This window comes from Condylostylus longicornis, unplaced genomic scaffold, assembly GCF_029603195.1.
Source record: "Condylostylus longicornis isolate FDR11 unplaced genomic scaffold, ASM2960319v2 ptg000038l, whole genome shotgun sequence".
NCBI lineage: Eukaryota > Metazoa > Arthropoda > Insecta > Diptera > Dolichopodidae > Condylostylus > Condylostylus longicornis.
This window is the reverse complement of record NW_026578007.1, coordinates 4,200,808-4,224,114: the sequence shown is the minus strand read 5'-3', so window position 1 is coordinate 4,224,114 and position 23,307 is coordinate 4,200,808. Positions and strand designations below refer to the sequence as shown.

Genomic DNA, 23,307 nt, shown 5'->3' with positions numbered 1-23,307 from the left:
CATATATTAAATAATCGCTATATTGAATTATATTCGCAACTATATTAAAAATGAAGCTATTTTAACAGCATAAGTAGAAGAGCATTTATAAATTTCCCACATAGGCTGGCTAACGAATGATGAATAGAGAAGTGCGTGGCATGATTTGGAAAATTGAACTTATTATAAAAAATTAAAATTTGATAGATGTCAGTCCAATATTGTTTCGGAGGCTATAGTGAAGATTTCAGAATTTTTTGGTCATTCATTTAGTAGCTGCTGCTTTTAAGTCTGTCATATGTATTATTTTATTAAAATATAGAAAGAACAAACAAATAACAACTATTTTGTAAGATTTCTGTTATTTGTTTGCAAAACTTCTTTTCAGTGTATGTTGAAAATATGCCTATTTTTCAGTTTTATTTCGGTGCTTTTTTACTCGTTTATGCTAATGACAATGCTAATTTTCTTATCATTCTTAACCTTGTTCCCTATATTTTTATCCGTATATTAAATATTCTATTGTTTGTCAAACAATTGTTTCGCACATGCCAACCGATGGGCTTAATATTAGAGCATCGCTTTACATAAATATCATTAACAATTCCTTAGTAAAATTCACTTAAAATATTCCTTATTATTATATAAGATCGCCAAATTCCTTAAAATTTAAATATTGAATCTTTGAATTCAAAACTTAATGCAGTTAAGAAATAAATATAAAATTTTCTTTCCAAGGAACTTTAAGAATATTTTAAATTTTGCAAAAAGAACAGATTGCTCAATGCTTTACAAGTTTCAGGGGCAACAATTATATAATTATTTTTGGAATAATTTTAAGAAGTAAAAGGCGAAAAAATTCAACAAAATTGATGAAGAAAGAAATTGTTATATAGTTTTCATAAATAGATAGAAATTCGAAACTTTAAACTCAAACATAATTGTAAAAGCCCTTGTTTGATGAATTAAATTTCCAATGATTACTTTAAATCTTTTAAATCATTAAGAACAAAAATTATAAGAACAAATTTCTTAAATTAAACAACCTTACATACGAAAAATCCAATAACATTTAATGATTTTAATTAAAAACGCAACTTAACACTTTTATTATAAATTGTCATCACGGATCCTGTATTCTTCTTAGTTCCAATTCATAATATTAGCAATTACATTAAGTAATTCTACCATACTATTAAATTTTAATATGCTTTATTCGTTTAATTATATAAGAAATTCATGGCAATTATCACTTTTTAATTCCTTATGGAAAATTAAAAAACTCAAATATTTCAAAAATATAAGAAAAAAATCAAAACATCAATTGTGAGCTCGTAAATTATTATTGCATATAGAAACCATTCTATAAGGTTAGGTTTTATCTATGAAGGTATATGTAGATCTACTTGTAGCAAGTTCCATTCTAAAAGAAAAAAAAACAAAAAAAAAATGACAATAATAATAACAAATTAAGAGATAAAATTAACTAAAAGGGTATAAAAAATTTTCTGCGAAAACCTTTTTTGTTTTTTGCCATTCTTGACTCATTCTTTTACCTCAATCGGAGCGCGCAGCAGCTACTTATTATACTTATAGTATTTAAAACTAAAATTATTCTTTTGTATATTTTATTTACTTATTAAGTGTTTAGTCTTCATTTTTAACATTAATTTACTTAAAAAAAGCAGAGTCTTTAAATGGTGGTACAATGTGACTTTGTTGTAATGATTGTTTTTTATTGTTTTGAATTCTGACGCATATACGTACGTCATTATTTTGTTTATAATTAAGCGTTATATAAATTAATATAATTTTCTACAACAATTCTATTGAAATAAGAACTTTTTAGAATTTAATTAGGTTTTACTATATTATTAAATTGTTGTAGAATTAATTATTATGATTTGCTTTGGAAGCGGTTCCATTTACAGCAAGTTCTTACATAATTATATTTTTGAAGATATTTGAAATTTTTAATTGGAATTTTAAATGAAACTTACTATTTCATTTTTCATTATTATTAAAATTATAAAAATTTTTAGGTGAGAATTTCGAATAACATATTAAGATTTAAAATGCTAGCATGCACATGTGTATGCATGTAAGTGTTCTGAGACATATTTGATTTAAAAAAAAACTAAATTAAAATTAAATTCTGGATTAAGGCAATTTCTTTTTCTTTTCAAACCAAAATAGAAGAATCTGATTAAATTTCAATTTGATTGTAATTATGCTTTTTAAACGTTCATTATATAAGTAGTTTCCCTACAACGCGGTCAATATAGGTTCCCGAAAAATTCTGCGTTATTCATATAACACGTTGTAGGAGACTTTAGCTATATACAAAAATAAGGGTTAGGTTCGTAATCGAAAAAAATAATAAAATAAAATATTGTTTCACATAGTGTCTTAAAAATTGGTGATGTGATTCTCACAACTTCTTTTACTGTAAATGACGAAACTAGGATAAATTTTCACAAACTCTTTCAAATTTTAATTTTCGGATAAAAACTCTTTTTTTTTTAAATAAAAATGTGTTTGTAAATGTTTACAAAAAAATACGTTCTAACTTTGTCGTTAATTGAATTCTATAGTCATGCTAAATAAGGAGACAATACGCAGGTAGTTGCATATAGGTAATTTTCCATATAAAATTAAGATATGTACTGTAGAAATAAAAGAGTCTAATTTTCACAACTTTTTTTTTAAATATGTTTATTTAGAAAAGGGTGAGCCTGTTTATGCAAATTTAAAGTTTTTATGGTTTAAAGAATATTTTAATATTATTAAAATTCTTGAAAATCGCTTTGTAGGAGAATAGCGAATTTTGCGAGTCGTGTTGTAGTGAAACCGCGTTATAGAAGTACTGCGTTGTAGGAGGGTTACCTGTACTTAAAAAATATAATCGTAGGATAGTATTTATTCTGTTCATTCCACACAAGAGTGATAATAAGTATTTGCAAGAATACAAGATTCAATAATTGTCGTAAAAGAAAAATTATGACTGTGTTTAGATTATATGTTGTAAATTTAAAAAAAAACATGTGTATGTAACAATAATGCGTTATCACAAACCTTTCATAAATAGTTTCCGATAAAATGTACTAAACTTAATCAGGAATTTAAATTTCCAGCTTTTTCGAAATCAACATGTATTATCAGACGATTGCTTATAGATTAAGTATTTAGTTCCATGCTAAACCATACATATAGCAAAATATAGCAAATTCAAAAAAACAATTTATCTCCACAAGATCAGATTTTAGTGTATACAGAAAACATTATTCTATTTACATACATACAAAGTGTAAGAAAAGGTGTGCAATCATTTATTTATTTTATCACCACAAGTATGAGAAATTAAAAATTTTTAAGAGTGTTAAATGAAATATTTTCATTGTTTTTAGTTTAAATAAATGCTATTTTGTATTTAAAATATTTACACACTTTTCTTACAAAACAAAAAAAAAAATGAAAAAAAAAATATTAAAATTTTCATTTTGTCAGTTTTCTTTCATTTTTTTCTACTTTTTTTCATTTTTTTTATTTATTTTTTTTTTTTCTGAAAAAAATAAAGATAAGAATAGCAGGTCGTGAAATGAAAATCATAGAATTTATAATGGCGCCCCCTCACTTGTATTATAACCACTTTACGGTATCATTAAGGTGAATAAATAAATAAACGCAGTGAGTAAAGAGTGAGTAAAAAAAAAAGTTGAAAAATTATACTTAATTAAAAGAGAAAGAGGGGGAAAAAGAGAATATAGAAAAAAAATCGTTTTTTTTTTACTTTTTTTTTGTTTTTCAAATATAATTTGATATGCCCACCTGTACTTCACCTTCACGATATATTCATGTACGTATTTATATACTATATTTATATTATGTAGACAGTGAAAAAAATAGAAATATGGTGTGTATTTATATCTATACCTAAATTTACCTAAATTTATATCTGAACTGGTGTAACCAAACATTGCACCGGAAGTTATTATTAAAATGTTTATTCTCTTTTTTTTAGTTCGCATATAATACAAATATTATTTTATTTTTATTTTTTCTGTACCCCACAATAATGTAACATACCTTATTTCTAGGATTATATCATAACATTTGTGTTTTTATGGAGAAGGGGGAAAAAAGTACAGGGAACAGAATGAAGAGAAAAGTTCTTTTCTTTCAAATATTTATAAACACATTGAATAATATATTTAAAGTGTTTTATACTTACATATTATATGCGGTTGGAAGCTAAAAATCTGATATAATTATTATCTTTCAAATGTGAGATAATCATCGCATATCACAATAATGTAATAAATGGGCATTCTTTATAATATGACTTGAAATATTCAACAAAAAACGTGTAAATGATGAAACAAAAAAATAAAGAATGGATTTTAAATATAATTATGAATAGGATTTATTAGTGTTACTAAAAGGAGGGGATGTTATACATGAAATTTGATATACTTAATTTGAAAAATAGACCTATTATATTTTATATAATATTGTATGTAGATTAAAATCAGTGTTGAGGTATAATAAGCCTTTTATATATACTTATATAAATAGGAAGTAAACCCTATTAATAAACAGGTTAATGATATGGTTAAAGAAATTTTAAAGAGTGTAATTAATATATTTGACTTGAGAGAGATTATTAATAAATGATCCAATTCTTACATTTCCTATAAGAGAAAAAAAATAGGTACTCGCAGGTATATATGAAATTATATATGCATAATGTATTCTGTTTGAACGTACATTTATAGTTGAAATGAATTTTAAAATTCTGAGGTAATCCTTGTATGCACTTGTAAATCATTTCTTGATAACACACAATTAGGCTCAGCCTTATTAAAGCTCAGCAGATAATCTTTACTGACTGAAGTTATTTTTAAATGATAACAGTATTTTACTCATATGAATTGCTCATTTGTGATAAGTGAAATTAGGTTCATTCGAAAATTGTGTTTTGTTTTTTCTGTTTCGATATAACGATTTTGAAATAATGATTTTGCCGAAGAGGTCGAAATATATGAAATTTCCTATTAATTAGAAAAATAAAGAAATAATTTCCAATGGGTTAATTAAATTTATTAAATTTAATATTTATTTTACCTAAATGTATAATTTATTTTCAAGAACAAAAGTTGATTTGTATAACAGTTTCAAATTTCAATTATTTGATCTAATTAATTTCTATTATTTATTTAAAATATTATTTTATTTTTACCTTTTACTGCTCTTTTTGATTTTATATTGTAATGGTCTATGCACCTAAGAATTAAGACAAACCTTTAAGAATTAGTAATTGATTGCTTCCAAGTTGCGAACAATTATTCCGATAGGCAGCTTTTTATTTTTCTATGAAAAATAAGTGGATAAATCTCGTACCTTATGATTTTATTGTCAAAATACATTTGCCGAGATTTTCAAAGAAACACCTGCTTATATGGAACTAGCTTAAAACATGCATAATTTGGCAATCACTCATTTCCCACACTCATTGATTTATAAAATGTCTAATATTTTGTGATTAAAATGAATCAATATTGTAGTCCCATAGAACTTATTTGTGTCATAAAACAAAAATTTGACTTAAAATATAGAAAATCTTAGTATAACATAAACATTCATACATGAACACAAGCAGACAAAGAAAGTTTTAACACATCGTAATTAACTGTGTTTTGGAATTTTTATTACTTTTTATTGTTTTTCTTTTTTATTATTATAGTGTTCATTTTAGTTTTCTAACATCACCCCATGCTTAAAATGTCAGGTACCTATATAAAAATGATTTGAACACAAAATCATAACCTTTAAATTTTTAGTTAAAAAATTTTAACAAGAACAATTCTTGTAATAAAATCTAATTTTGTTTTTAACCAAAACGTTAAAAATTAGAAATCTTCACAAAAAAAAAAATTATTTAATTGTTGGCGCCTCATTGATTATAAATTTATTATTATTACCTACTATTCTACTACTACTACTACTATTTCTATTGTTACTTACTAATTTTTGTTGAAGCGGCAGCAGTGGAAACACCATCGCTAATATTTATTGGAAAAATAAAAGGCTTCATAAGCTATAAATAATAATTGTGATTTTTTTTTGTCCCTTTTATATTTTTTTGGTAATAAATAACAATAAATGGTAGCGGTTTTTATAACGATCGTTTATACACAAGTGCATTGACAAGGTGATATATGTATGTATAAATGTTTATAAGTTTACCAAATGTGTTATTAGACGTTTCAAACTACTTATTCTTTGAAATGATTTTAAGAGTTATGAGAACTAAACAAAAAATCTGGCAGTATTTAATGAATTTAGTTCTAAGAAATATTATATACAGTTTTAATCGGATATGTCATTATCTTGCAATTACTTGCAAGAGATGCCAATTTTAAAACATACCTTGTTACGCTATTAATTGCTAATGAATTTTGTTGAGGAATGAGTAACTTTTAGATTTGAAATTTTTGTAATCGATAAAGGAAATTTGTCAAAAAATTAGTATTTCATTGGTAAATTCTAACAATATTTCAAGATTATTAATTTTAATTTGAAATTTTATTTTCGAACATTTTATATTTTCATTAATCTTACGTTAAATTGTCTCTTGAACTATGGAAACAACAAGAGGGGATAAACTTCACAGTGTCAATTCTGGGAAAGACATTCCCATGTTTTCTATGGTTTCTGTTAACATTTTAGTAGAATGTTGGACGTGTTATTAAATTTGTTTGAACCTTTCAAGTTTTTGAGATATGAGTTATTGTTTTTAACCTATTTTGTAGCTGTAGTAAAGACTTATGCAAACAAGCAGCAAATATTTAAACATCTCACTGCTTTCCACTATATTTTTCACTTTGTATATAACTTATACAACTAGAATTAAATTTTATAAGAATAGTGGCCCACTATGACTTTATTACTAGAATTATTTAAAACTACAAGCTTTATAGTTTCCAGTATAATCAAACTATTCTAAAAGTACTGTGACAGCCAGTGCATAAGAACTTATACGACGTCAACAAAATTTTGTCAAATTATTCGACCTGTTGTTAAAGTCGTTTATGCCAAATTTAGAAATTCTGTTCTTCATGATTTCTATGATATGATTAATTTATTTTTGGAGTTATATGGCAGTTTCAGCGGAACTCAAAATAAATTTAGTGCGTATCATAAGTTCTATAAAGAAGTTGTGAAAATTTAGCTCAACTCAAATCTTTTTTAAGTGACCGCCGGGACAATCGGACAGACATAGTTAAATCGACTCAAAATACGATGCCGATCAAAAAGATACAGTATGTATTTGCGTTTATATTTCTATTTCTAAGCATTGCAAACGAAGTGGTAAATTTATGATACCCTTCGAACATTCATTTGTACGAGTATAAAAATTATATATAGAAACTCATATAAAGGATGAGATATAGAATCACGACAAGGCTCTTCTGTTTTACCTTTTCTATATCATATATAATAATAATAGAAAAAGGAAGAACGTATTTTGATTTTCTATAATCAATTGACGTGTTATACCCCAACATACAAAATATACGTAATATGAACCAAGTATTACAGTTTATTATACATAGTTAACGCGGTATTTATAATTAGTATGTACAACTGTTCAGTATTCTGTTTCAGGTATAATAAGAGTAATGGTTGTTTTCATTAAAATTGACATTTGCTTATTTGTATAACATTTTTAACCTTCTTGCTTTTAGTTTTTCTTTTAAAAATAAATCACCTTATAACCTTGTATATTCCTTGTATACTTCAATATAATTTTCTTATATTTGTGGTACGTATTTATTTTTGAATAATTATTAATTATCACTTTGTGTATACGGTATAAGAAATTTCACCTCTTCTTTATAAATATTTTCCTTATTATAACGTGTTTTACACCTCACCATATTAAAATTGAAAACAAACACAAATACACATACATATACGTGTTCATACATATACATATATACGACCATTTATAATGATTAATTTCATCAATCATCGATATTTTTCGTCTCTTAATTTAAACAAAATTTTCTCAGTTTGATTAGGTACAAGTACATGAGCTGTCAATGTCAAAAATTAATAATTTTAATATTGGTAAAATGTTTCAATTTTATGTACAATAAATTTTATGTTTGTACATGTTTTATGTGTGGTGTATTTGACTTATGTTTTACACAAATTAAATGCCCACATAACACACAAATGCAGATGCATGTAAAAGAGTTAACTTATGCTAAAATATTATGTAAAAATATTAAATTTGATGTGAACTCATGTTTATATTTCTGTATCTGCTTGTTCTTAGTTTTCTATCATTAATTTAAGCAGAAGAATGCATTTGTGAATACGCTAAATTTATCATTTCAATTATTTTTTAACATTTACAACAAGTTGAAATGAAACTGTATAAAAAAAAGCAAGTTATGAAATCCTTTTCTTTTTTGTGACATTTAACATTTTGTTAAATAAACAGTTAACAAAATTAACATGTACATGAAACACGGATGATTTTATCTGTAATTATGCCTCACAGGAAGTATATGTATGTACGAAAATGTTTTAGTAGCATTAATATCACCATTATTGTTATTACAGTAAAACCTTGAAAAAATTAAACATGTAAGCATGATATAAGGAAATAATAGAGTAAAGTTTAATTACTAAAAATAATTCTCTTAAAAAGACTGAATTTCTCTGGGTGGAAAGTAAATTAGACATGGCTCTGAATCTTTTTCATGGCTTTGAAGATCTTTTTGTCATTGTTAAAATTTGTATGCGAAATTAATTTGTTTCAATTTATAAAAATCAGTCTTCCAAGCACATTGTCCTCCATTTGTTATTTAAATATGCAAATTTAAAAGTAAATAGAATGCAGTAGTTCCATATAAATAATTTAACACAATTCTATTTTGGAAAATTGAATCTGCTAAAAAAGGTAGGTGCTATTAATCGACGATTTGATCAATAGTTTTTAGTTTCGAAAAGGTTTTTACTTTTGAATCATTTACTCATCAGTTTGAATAACTTTTATTTATTACCACTATATATACCCAAATTAAATTGGCTATAGTATAAGATATGATTATAGTGTTTTTGAAAGTCGTTTCAATAAGATATCGTATTAATTCTTTATTGCAAAAGCTATTTAAATATAAGGACACTTGAATGCAGATCTAGCATCATCTTGTTTGACTTATTCAGCACAATGTGTTTGGAAGTAGATAAAGTGTGTTTAGCTTTATTTTTTGACTCATTTATTTAATTCGAATAATTAGAAATTTGTAACTATACAATTATTCGATTCTATCTTATTTATTCGACAGTTTCGCCTCCAACTCAATATATGAACATACTTTTAAATATGTATGCTGGAAAGAAAGAGAGTCGTTGTTTAAAATCTTAACTCCAATTTGAGCCAAGATTTGGTAGAACATTATTAATTTAGCTGCACATTTAGATCTTTTTTACAAAACAGTTTTAAATAAGTGTGGGATTCGTCTGTATATGACTGAACTGAACTAAAGTACGAGTACATACAAGATACAAACTAATTCAAAAAATTTATAAATGAAAAAAATTAATTTTATTAGCCATTTTTAATTTTTGTTATATATTTTTACTCTTCTACTCATTTTTATGTTATAAAAGTTGTTTTAAAACTTTTTCTCTTCCCTTATAATCACGCTCTTATTATTGTGTTTTGATAATATTATATGCACTCATTTACGTATAGTTTATGGATAATCTTATTACTCACTGTTTATAATGTGCATATATCTGTGTTCTGTAGATGCAAGCGTATATTGTTATAACAGTACTGTTCTCTTTATTGTTTTACTGCTGTTATTATTGCTGCTGTTGCTGCTGATGTTGATGTTATTTGCTGCTGTTATTCTTGCATTTATATTGAAAAATATTCCGTCAACTTGTCATTTTAAAAAAAAAAAAGAATAAAAACCCAAGAAAAAGAAAATAAAAAAAAGGGCAAAAGTCAAAAGAGTAAAAAAATCTGTCAGCAGGAGGTGCTGGCGCCAATAAACCGTTTTTTTTCCTCTGTTAATTTAAAGGTTCCCTTTTTAGTGGTTGTCTTTTTGATTTGTTTTAAGTTTTTTATTTTACTTGTTATTGTTTACGGGAACAACTTGTAAGATTTTTTTTTATTTTTTTTTTCATAATTTTTATTTTTACGATTTCGGACCTTCTTTCTGATGGTTTCAATTTTGTTTTGTTATTATTTTTTGAAAATTTTCGGGAACATAAAATTTTTTGAAAATTACATTTTTTTTTTTTAGTTTTTGTGTGACTTCTTTGTGATTCTTTTTTGTTTTTTTTTGTATTCTTATATTAATTTGTTTGGTAGCCCATTATACTCGTATTATTGTTATTATTATTATATTTTCAACTTCTACATTATATTCTCATATTCATAAACTATTCATAACTCAACAAGAGTACAATAATATTTATGTCTCTGGCCTTAAGTATCCTATATCTGTATGTATATAATGTTGTGAAAGAAAACAAGAACAAAATCACAGAAGAGTTAAAAAATAAAGATCACATAAAAACCTGTGAATTTCTCAGAGATTTTTTTTGGTACTACATACATAAATACAAATATTTCTATTGATGTTTTCCTATATGTACATGCCAAGTCACAAGTGGAAGCAAATTGGTATAACGATCATTATGCTACATATTGTTTAGCCTATGAAGTCTACTACTTTTGAAAACAAAAAAATCATTTTGATCTCATATTGTGTTTTTGATATCTTCTTATGCAATATTAGAATTATTTATTCATTCTTTTTGTAATATGGTGTTATACTTTTGTAACTTTTAACTAAATTTAAATACCCAATATGATGATGATTTTTTTGTTTTTGTTAAAAAAATCATAAAAGGTCATCCCAGACATAATCAAAGAAACAAAGAAAATTTAATTTATGAGGATCTTCTTTTATTTTCCTCTCATTTCTATATGGTTTTTATTACTATTGCATGCTATACTGAAAATTTTGTTGAGAAATTTATTAGTTTAAAGAATTTTAAATAACAATAATGATTATGATTATTGAAATGACAGTAGTTGTATTGTATTGATTTCAAGTCAGATGGTTTCAGCATCAGCACTAGAATCTATATGAATTTTCTTCTTGAGAGGAGCGAGTAGTGATTTACTTGTCTTTTATATCGAGACAAAAATGAAATAATAGTAGAAATCATAAAGAAAAACCATAGGTGTTGATATTTAAATAATATCAGCGATAAGATTTTTATTTTTGTTGTTGTTGTTTTTAGATTATGAATTAATTTAATGGTGTTTTTAATTAGTGATTTTCTTTTGGAAACGACAATAATATTATAATGGGAATAAAAAGTATCAAAATATCAAAATATTTTCAATATAAAGAAAATAATTAAAATCATTTTGTTTCTTTTTGTGAGAGTATTTTATGAAGAGCACTACAGGACCTCATCGTAACTCTTTTGTTTAAAAAATATAATGAAAATTATTAATAGGTCTTAAATTCTATTTAGTTATAGTAGTAGTCTTTTCTTATTCAAAATATTTTCATTACTAATTCAATTTGGTCTATATTGTAATTTGGTCATTCCACTTTTGAACTCTTTAAAATGTTTTTCAACCCATAATGTTCTGATTATTTCATATTTTTGTGTATTCTGTTAGAATTGTTGTAATTCATATAGTGCCGATTAGATTCATAATAAGCATGTTCTAATTCTTAAATAATAAGCATGTCCAAATAGCTGTTGAAACAATTAATAAATTATTCCTATTGTACTTTTGAATGCCAATTTAGAGATTATTGAATAATTTAAGAAGATATAAGGTCTTTTCATAAAGGCAGTATATGGCGATATATTGTAAAAATGCAGTTCTATTTTATGCTCATATATGCAATGCTAAATTTTCGCAATATAGCAAAGTTATTATGAGTATAGCGCAATTAAATCATATGAACTATTGTGATTTTTTAAACTAGATAAAAATATGTTGCATATTTACCACGTTTTGTTTTTGCAGTATTACGCTTATGAAAATCTCTATAATAATAGCCCCAAAACTGTTAATCAGATTGACTGTTAATCAGAAACTGTTAATCAGAATAATAGCCCCAGAACTGTTTTAAAGTAGCATTTTACAATAATTATGAATAAAAATCGAATATTGCTAAAATTTTCTTATATAATATCTAGAATACTTCATTAAAGTCATTTTTGGTTTTCAAAGATCTCTACAATAAACATTTTTACACTGTTAAAGAGTAGAGAATACTAATTTGCGAATTACAAATAATCGGATTTGGAGGAAATATTATAATTTATTAAACCAGTTTGAAAAAGTTGGCAAATTTCCTGCCGGTAATATGTTACGAAAATTGATACTTGACTGTCCATATAATCTAAACTTTGTAAGACTTTAAAATGCAAGATTTATTGTAAACCTTTTACGTAAAAGGTCAATTAACTTTAGTAATTTTATAATTAATTTTTCAAAATTTTTATTTTTTTAACCACACAAAATTAAAATATTCTTTTTTTTTTCATTTTTTTTATTTATAGACGAATGTTTCCATCAATGAGATTATCATTATCGGGTTTAGAAGATGATGTTAATTATTGTGTTCTATTAGAAATGGTACCAATTGGTGATTGTCGTTTTAAATTTTCTGGTTCACAATGGGTACCAGCTGGTGGTGCTGAACCACAATCACCACAAAGAATGTATTTACATCCGGATAGTCCAGCAACTGGATCACATTGGCAAGCTCAACCAATATTATTTAATAAAGTTAAATTAACAAATAATACATTGGATAGTAATGGTCATGTAAGTATAATATTGTTATAGCAGTAATTATTATTAATAATTAATTTTTTTTTTTGTTGTGTATTTTTATAAATTTTAATATTTGTTGAGTTTCATTATGCAAATAAAAATACACAATGAGACTTCAGAATTTATTTTATCCTCTACTCTTTTTAGACCTTAATTACCCTTACTTTGGGTAGTAAAATTATTACCCACAATTTATGCAGGGAAGACATTTTAAATTCGATTATTGAATCAGAAAATTTTTATTATTGTTGAGTCACGAAAAAAAGCAAGCATTGCCAAACCACGCTTAGTCTTTAAAACGTAATTAGTACCCTTACAAATTGGAAATCAAAATTTTCACCTGTTCTAAAGAATTTCGAATTCAATTTGTAATGTAAAATTATTCCAATATTTTCTTTATCTAATTCATGATTTCTGTGTTAAAATTCACTTTACTATATCTTTTAATCAAATAAAAGACATCAATAATATTGGCACTTCAATTTACAAAAAAAAAAAAAAAAAAATTTTTTCCTTATCCTTGTTTTTGAAGGATATTAATTACTGCATCCTTTTTTCATTCTTGAACTGACTGTAAATGTTTTAAGAAATTATTCTGTTCAACTACTTGTATTTTTTTTATTTCGTTTTTTAGTTCCCTAAGGAATAAATTAACTGGTGTATTTAAGCTTATATTGGCGTCTGTTCTGTTCTAAATATGTGCATATGAAAATGTGTGTGTATTGATTGAATAATGATTTATTCAATTTATAGATAGATGATTGTTTTCTTTATAACCCAAACCTGTCAATCAAATCAAAAACAAGAGGGCTCATAAACTGTAGATGGCCACTTTATGTAATCTATTTCGAGTGCCTACATGTACCTAATTTTTATGTCCTTTTTCTCTGATTTCAAAATGATCTCGATGATTTTATGGTTTTTATGTGTGATGACTAGACTTTAAGAATTTTTGTTTTCTTTTTTGTATTTCATTAATAATTTTTGTATATTCTTTTCTTTCTTTTATTGATTTAAGTCATTTCAAGTTAGCAAAATAGCAAGATTAATTTAAAAACTGGAAAAAAATTAATAAAAATCGGGGCTCTTTTTTTTTTTTAAAAAAAAAGATGTTATCTTGTTTATACAACAAAATAGTCAGGAAAAGACAAAAAAACAAAAACTCTGCCTTTTTACTGATATTTTCTGATTGTTGTTTCTTTTTGGAATTGGTTGCAATCTCAACTTGTCCAAATCAATTTGTCTTTGGAAAAATTTGCCTTACAAATGATTAAAATAACATTTTTTGAAAAATGATATTTGTTTTTTTGGAAACATGTTAATAAAATTGATTGATTCCAAATGATTTCAATGAATAATAGAAGAAACAACAAGAAAAAACAAATATTTGATGAAACGCCTTGCATATACAAAATATGGAGGGAGTAAAATGTGTGTGTAATTATTATTATAAGGTTAAAGTAATATTTTGAGAGTACCTTTAAGGATTTATATATATAGAAATTTGATAAATTGACATGAATTTTTTCCTAAATTTTTTGTATCCAAGATGTTGAGTATTTTTGTATTTCTGTTTCGGATGGCATTATTGGCTTGTCTCTTGAAAATTTTTGATATCACAAAATGTAGAAGTGCAGTTATTTACAAAAGGCAAAAAAAAAAAATATTTTGGTTTCCGGGTTGTTCGATTGGCATAGGATGTTTTAGAAAATCTGTAAATCTTTGTCTAATAGGCATTTTAGTTCTACTGTATGGCGATAGCTTCTTCAGATCATAAAAATTCTTTCGAATATATGCATAAGGATTTTTTTTATAGAGAACAAGTTTGAACACATTTTTGAATGCGAAGATACGGATACATTTACCATTCAAATAATATGTTGTTCGTGGTATTCAGTCAAAACGTTATTTTTCTCTTTTAAAGCCCTCGCGAAAAGGCATTGTGAATTTTAAACTACAATTTAGCAATACAATAATAAATTTGTTATAAGAATTCACACATTTACAAATCTAATCCGCATTTTATTATCATACTATTATTATTTACAATTATATGCTAGTCTTAAACTATGATAGTATGTACAAAGTGCAGATAGTACTATTGATAAAAAACAAATAAGAAAACTTGCCTGTAAATTAAAATTAAAACTAAAATTAAGCCGTCGAATAATATAAAATCCTTGAGTCACAGTTATGTGGTATTTAGTATTTCAATTCTGTTCACAAAATTTCTGATTTATTTAAATATACACCAATTTATTTCTATAAAGGTACCATAAGCCTATTTGCAATTTTAAGCTCAAAGAAAATTAAAATTATATTTAAAATTAATTTTTTTAATAAACTCTTTTTACTTTTTGTAATTACAGGTTGTTTTAACTAGTATGCATAAATATCAACCAAGAATACATATTATTCGTACATCTGATCCAACACAAATACCATGGGCACCACAACAACCATTTGTATTTCCAGAGACTGAATTTGTGGCTGTGACAGCTTATCAGGTTAGTTTTGTATTTGGAAAAAATTATGGTATTGAAATGTTGGAGTAAAATTTCGGGTTCGAAATTTAATCGCGTATCAAAGTTCTCATGAATAATTTCACTTGCGAATGGAATTTTGAACATCATTGTTTAGTTATCTTCTCTAGATTGGCATTGGAGTTTTTGAACAGGTTTAGTTAAACCTACTATTTTTATATCCAGTCAAATTTATAATATCGAAAAATATTTAAATTATTCGAATTTCGAAACATGACTTTTTCGCAAACATATTGATTTTTTCCTCTTACTATAGTTTCTTAACTTGAATATTGAATATTGAACTCTGACTCTTCTCGTTTTTTAATTTTTAAAATCATCCCACGCAAACAGGTGTTTTTTTTGCGGTTAATCTTTAAGAACACGTGCTAAGTATTCTATCAATATATTTTATGTTATATAGAACACAGAATCACAAACAAACGGAAAAAAAATTAGAAACACAATCACAAACAAACAGTAATTGAATTTCTTCCTCTATTTCCTCGTTTCGTTAAAATTTTTTATTAAAACCACGATTTTTTTTTTTCAAATCAATTTCAATTATTTGAAATTTCTAACTCATTTTATTTGCATAACTCTTTCTACCAATATTTCAATTTGTTACGTGGAAAACTGAACACTACAAACAGGTTTTATTCATAGAGAATAAGTTCACATTTAAAAATTGTTCTGTTTAAACACATTTTTGAATACCAAGACTACATAGGAAATATTCACCATTCAAATATGTTGTTCGTTATATGTGCAAGAATGTTCATCATAAGTGAAATAGTATGTTCAATGAATTACCAATGTCATGTGTATATACAGTTTTGTTACAATTAATGTGAAAGTCTTTAGAATTTTTGCATAAATTCCGTGAAGAAATGTAAGTTTTATAATATTCTATATAATTATAAAATAAAAGGAATTTTATATAGCGGAAACATTAAAAATTCTGAAAATAATTTTCATATAGAAAACTCGTGCCTTTTTTAACAATGCAATATTGATAAAATTCATATTGCATTGCATAGAGAAGAAAATCTGAATATTTAATCATAAAAATGGTGTGTTAATCATAAAAACTCATGATGTTTTCATATTACCTATTGGTAACTCTCATGTGTAAATGGTGTATGTTAAAACGTGTATTTATTTCGAAATTTCATATTCGAATTCTTAATGTTAAACAAATGCACTACTACACCATGTCATCATATAAAAATTGCCACTGCGTTAAATAATGTTCTCATAGATTTATCCATTAATCAAAAGAATACAAAAAAAGATGAAATGCTCATTTCTTAAAATTCATTAAAATTTTAAATTTTTTAAATGAAATACGAATTGTGTTTTTTTACAACCATTTTGAAATCGTTTTTAACACATTTCTATTAAATTCTTTTCAAGATTTTCTGTGTCCAATAAAATAACACGAAATCTTAACAAGAAAATGCCAATCTTATCAGGTTTTTATGTACATATGCAGTTAACAGTTGTATAGAAGAACTGAAACCGCAAAATTGAATATAACAAGGCAATTAATAATTGATTACTTCGTTTAATACTTAATAAAAATCGAATTAAATTCAAAAAATAAATTCCAACACTGTGAAAAAAAAACATGTTTTTACTTTATTTTATTATTTTTTATTTATTTCTGTTTTATACGATTTTTAATTACAGAATGATCGCATCACAAAACTTAAAATCGATAATAATCCATTTGCAAAAGGTTTTCGTGAAACTGGACAATCAAGATGTAAAAGAAAAATGGCATCTTCACCATCTTTAGATAATCATAATCAACAACAACAGCAACAACAACAGCAGCACCAACAACAACAACAATCATCATTAACAACATTATCATCTTCATCATCATCATCAGCATCAGAAATATCACCGATCAAATCAAATAATGATCATTTTATAAATGATCATGAAAATCGTTCTGATGACAATGACAGTCCATTAATTAAACGTATGCGTTCAAATAGTTCAGCATGTTCAACATCATCATCATTAGATGATCGTGATGAACGAACACAATCATTTTCATCATTAATTAGTTGTTCTGGTTCAAGTGGTACAAGTTCACCAAGTATAATACCAAATCCAGCAGAAAATTTTAGAGGAAATTATACAATACACCAACAACAACAACAACAGCAACAAAATCATCAAAATTTATTAAATCATCAACATCAATTGCAGCATCAACAAAATAATCATCATTTTCATCATCATAATCCACATTCACATCATCATCACCATCATCATCAATCAATTAGGAATAATGAATTATTAATGCAACATTTACAAAAGAATATGCAAAATTTAATTAATCCATCATTAATGGATTTGGCATGTTCATATTTTGGACGTAATCCAACAGCAGTAACACCAGCTGGATTAGGATATTCACAAACAGGAATAACATCATCATCATTACCAATTGCAGTAACAATTGGAAATCAACGAAATAATAATAACTTAACTAGTCAATTTTATTCATCAGCAATAGCACCATCATTATCATCATCGCCATCATCAACTTCATCTTTTGTTGCATCATCATCATCAACATCATCTATGTCATTAGCAACAACAATTGAACAAAATTTACCAGGTTATTATTCACCACCAATTAATGTTGATATTGAAAATCACGATGATCTTAACATTCATAATGATGATAATGATGATGAACATGATAATAATCATTTAAATCATAATTTATTAAATGGTAATTCACCAGCACCAGCTGATATTGCACCTTCAGTTATTGATATTGTTAATAATTCAACATCACCAAGAACAACAACAGCAGCTGTAACACCAACAAAATCAATACTAATAACTGGTTCACCATCATCAACATCATCATTAGTTATACAAAATAATAATAATAATGGTAATAATGATAAATTAAATAGTGATGAAATTGTTAGCGATGATGATTTAATTGTTAAATTACCATCGAAAAGAAATAATTTTACGATATCAGCTATTTTAGGTGGTGATAATTAAATTAAATTATAAAGATAATTAAAATATTTTAAGCAATTAAAATTTATTTATATATGTGCAATTATTTACACAATTTTTTCTTATTAAAATTATTCTTTTTTTTTTTTAAATTTGAATTACATACAAGGTGTATACAATTGAAATATAATGGTATTATAATGGTTAAAAATTTAAACAAGCGTTGAACGTTTGTTATTTTGTATTAAGAATATAGTTTGAACTTAGTATTTGTCAGGAATTATGAGAACCAGAATATTTTAATTTTATTGAATTAAAATTAGAATATTTAAATTAAATTAAGTTGATGTATGGTTAACCGATTCGTTTGAGAGTAAACTAATATACATACTCTGAAGCAGTTTGAAGTAATTTGTAAATGAAATGCTGGAGCTTATTCTGAATATCGAATAACTAAATGACAATGATATTTATCGAAAATAGTTCGATATTGTTATTATAAACACAAACCAGTTTATACAAATAATTCGTGTCTACAATAAAATTTTTGGGATTTATGATATAATAATATCGTCACAACTTAGTGATTCGATTATTTGGATGAGATCTACTGTTTTCCATCGAAATTCTAAAATGTATGAATAAACTTACTTATGATTAATTAAAATATTTTAGATTTGACATCAATTGCAAGTATAAAAACGTGAAGCCGTTTAATGGCACAAATAACATAATAGCATAAACTACACATCTTTTAACTATAAACCTTCTATTTACTAGGCTTATGTATTTAGTTTGGTATATGATGTCCAAAATATAATACTTTGAAGTATGCATAAGTCTTAGGAACTGTTTACGTAATGAAGCACAAAATCTAAGATTAAATCTGAGTGTAATGAGAGTCGTATTACTGTTTGATGTCAGACATTGCCTAACGGCTAATTACAGAAATAACTTTCTTATCACAGATTTACTGTCAGATTTTATAAAAGTAAAATAGCGACAATTAATTTTTTACGAAAGTTTTTCGCGGCGATTATAGCGGGTTTTTATTTGGGTTCCAATTTTCGTACCAAATTTTTAAATTTTGACGTAACGTAAGGTAATCACCACACTTTAATCTTAGATTTTGATACATATGTAAACAATACTATAGTTTCCGAGACAAAAATATATTTTCAAAGTTTAATATAGGTATTGTTGTATTCTCATTTAACAAAATTAGATTTTGATGACCCTGTATTCTGTAACACAAAATTATAATTGTATAAAAATAAAAATTCAATTTTATAAATTTTGAAAGCTAACACTGATTTTTAAGTGTTATAATTTTTTTATTTTTTTTTTTTAGTATATTTTAAATTAATTGAACTAATCGAAATTGTGTATAAAATTTTAAAAGTTTGAAATTCTCAATAGATTTTAGAGAATCTGTTAATAAAATTTAGAGTTTTGTATTATACAAAATTTGAAATTGAAAAAAATGATATTAAAAAATAGTAGATAGCAAAAAAATTATGAAAGAAATATTTTAAGTGTATTAAAATGAAAATTAATTGTTTATAAACACTAAGTTTTAAGTATTTTATAGAATAGTATACTTATAGAATTTTAATTTTGATTAATAAAAAATATGATTATTTTAAAGAAATTATAAAAAGAAGTATTTGATTTTTATAAAAAATATTAGACATTCTAAAGTGATATGGCCACAAATTTTTGATAAACGAATGCTATAAGCGAAGCTAATTTAGGATTAGATCCTGCAATTTATTTCAGTATTGTGACTGTAATCAGATATGGTACTTTACAAAATATACATATGTAATTTAGCTCGACTGGATATATTTCACTATTAGGGTATGACACGTAAGAAATAAATCGCATAACATAACTGAATTTATGACCGATTTTAAAACTAATTAAAAGAAAATTGAAAATATTAAGACCTGAAGAACCGCTGAATAAAATTTCCAGCTAAGTATAAAGTTTTCAGCTGTGTATGAGCGGTGAATAAAATTACGACCTTTATTTGAATCAAAAACAAACAATCTACAAAATGAAACATCTATATTTTCTATAGCGGTATTGTTTCAATATCAGAAAAGTTAATTAAAAAAACGAGAAAAAATAGAGTTGACCGTGTCAACTCTATGATACCCGTACGAATTTGTTATCCTATGCGTGAATAAATATAGCTGACAATGGGACAGACTTTAAGTTGCTATATTAATTTATGCAAAATTTCAGTACTGTGTTTTCAATATTTTCTAAGATATCGCCAAACAACTATTGGAGTTGCATGGCAGCTACAAGAAAGAGCCAAACAGTTTTAACGAATTTTATCAAACACATTGGCCCTACTAATATATTCACTTGTGTGAAATTTCAATACCACAATTGTAACAGTTACTGAGATAGAGCCAAATAACTTTTAAAGTTGTATGACAGCTAACAGCAATGGCCAAGCAATTTCAACGACTTTTAGGAAACACAATGGCCATACAAGTATATTCAGTTGTGTGAAATTTCAACATTACAGCTTTAATAGTTTCTGCGATATACTCAAATAGATTTTGAAGTTGTATGGCAGCTACCCGGAACCAGTATTTTCTTCACATTTCTTATTAAACTAAACTGCGCGTAAAAGTATACTTATTGTTAGAAAAGTTGTAACTAAATTTTCAAAAACACGGGTTTCGAGTATGTCATAACGCAGTTTGCGTTTTAGTTCCTAACGTAATTGCTAAAAACGTTATGTTTAATATAAAAAAATTGGAATAAAACGGTTTTTTTTTTCAGTTAACGACACAAAATTCTGCCGTTTTTGTATTAACTTGAGCTTAAGTAAAATACTAATATTAAAAAAGAATTCAAATTACAAAGCACTCGATCTCGTATAAAATAACATTACATTTGTGAGTGAATTACTCAATATTATTCTGCTATTCGATCATATGATATACATATGTACGTCGAATCCGCTTCTACGCACATCGAAATACTAATGTACTAATGTACGTACTAATGTACGTATAGATTTTTACTTACAACCAATGTGTTTATAAGACTGCATGTTATAAAGTTAAAAGAGTTTTGCTTTTATTCCAGTTTCTTATATAAGGATCCGACTGTTTATAGATTTGCTTAATCTCTTAATAATACTGTTACTTTGAATGCACTTTTTACCTTAAGCTGACCTAATTTCAATATTAAATATGACGTGAAGTACCTCAACTTGTATTTTATAGATACACATTTTTATGCACATATACAAGACTCACAAACCACGTAATAATTTTAACATATCAATTCTTTTTAAATATCTATGCATATACTATTATAATGGTTGTATAATTTTTCCATTAAAATAAAAATTATTAGATTTTTCTTTTGAATTTGCATAAATTCGTAAAAAAAAAACTCACTTTTTAAAAATTAAATTAACAAAATTTCTGACACTTCAGAAATGACTTCCCTTCAACCAAAACGTCCATAATCGTCTTACTATAGTCTTACATCAACATTTTGGTCATTTTTATTTTTTTTTTCGTCCTATATCATCATAACATTTTTAATACAAAGCGTGTCGAATTCAAATGGGCGGCAAATCATTAGAGTTTTCTTTTTAAGAAATATTATGGGTGATTTAAGCCGTGCATCTAATTTAATAATTTAATAAAATCAGTTTAAAATTCAACGCTTTTCTCTTAAAACGAGTGTATGTTTAAAAATTCATAATTAAATTTTATTCAGTTTTCAAAATTGAACCCTTATGTTTTCCACTCTTATATTTTATTTAAATATTTTTTTTTTTGATTATCATAAAGCGCGGCGGTATTATAACAGTGAAATTAGTTATTAACACCTTAAGTGATGCTATTTAAAAAGAGAAAAAAAATTTAATAATGTAAGAACCTTTAATTTTTTGTTTCGTTATGAAATTTTTGTTTTTTGATTAACTGAACCGCGCGCACTGATCTTTTTGAAGCTTAAATTAGTTGATGATTTGATAAATTTAAAAGTATTTTTTATATTTTCTCTAAGTTGACTTTAAGATGATTAGAAAATTTAAAATAAAAATTGAAAATTATTTTCTCATTGCATGGCGCTGCAATACATTTGCATTTCTTTCCTTTTACTTTTATTTATAGCCTTGTAAATGGAAATTAGTAATTGCGAAGACTTTACTTTCAGTTCAATAAATTTCTAATAATAAAAAAGCAGGAAACTAAAGGTGATAAGTGGTTAAAGTTTCTCTATAAAATTTCATATTTTTCGCCTTATTATAGATCTACTGTATTCGCAGATCAAAAACTTTGATGTTAACAGACATGCGATAGCTCCGGCGAATATAAAAATGTAAAAAATTTCGTATTGATAGCAATGTCTTATTTATCCAGTACAGATCATATTATATTTTGTGCATTATCAATTTGTCAACAAGAAATAAAAAAGAACATTGAACTTTCATCAAGGGCATTCCCAAACTCATTTGTTATGAAAAGAATCATTCAAGCCTCAGAAAAATAACAAGGATTATGAGAAAAATTCTCTATTCAATATTTTTAATATAAATTCATAAGAAATTGCAAAATATTAAATTAATCCGTTATTATTCACAGTATGAATTTGGAATGGTTTTATTGTGAAATTGGCAAAGCATTGGGAACTGAGCAAATTTCAAGTAATGTCTAAATTTTATAATTTTTTTAAAAACATAGTAAATAAATGACAGCAAATATGGCAACTTCACTTTTTTGTTTACGAAACTTTTCAATTTAGGTTTCTTCTGCAAAGAGGGAAAAAAACCAAAGAATATCTTGGTTTTCAAAATGCAGTGATACGGTACTAATGCACAATTCAGGTTATAAGAGTGTGAATTTTCTTAATTGTGTATTAAAA

At 25.5% G+C, this 23,307-nt stretch overlaps 1 protein-coding gene across 1 annotated transcript in view; it reads left to right on the top strand.

Moving 5' to 3' along the window:
- Positions 1 to 22,935, top strand: part of LOC129609247 (T-box transcription factor TBX6L-like) — a 31,119-nt gene extending 8,184 nt beyond the window's left edge. Inside the window, exons 3-8 of the mRNA XM_055521179.1 lie at positions 12,607 to 12,874; positions 15,253 to 15,390; positions 17,098 to 17,515; positions 17,591 to 18,043; positions 18,173 to 18,303; positions 22,735 to 22,935. Of these exons, the coding sequence (XP_055377154.1) occupies positions 12,607 to 12,874; positions 15,253 to 15,390; positions 17,098 to 17,515; positions 17,591 to 18,043; positions 18,173 to 18,303; positions 22,735 to 22,935 (1,609 nt within the window). The remainder of the gene's footprint in view (positions 1 to 12,606; positions 12,875 to 15,252; positions 15,391 to 17,097; positions 17,516 to 17,590; positions 18,044 to 18,172; positions 18,304 to 22,734) is intronic.
- The last annotated feature ends 372 nt before the right edge of the window (positions 22,936 to 23,307 follow it).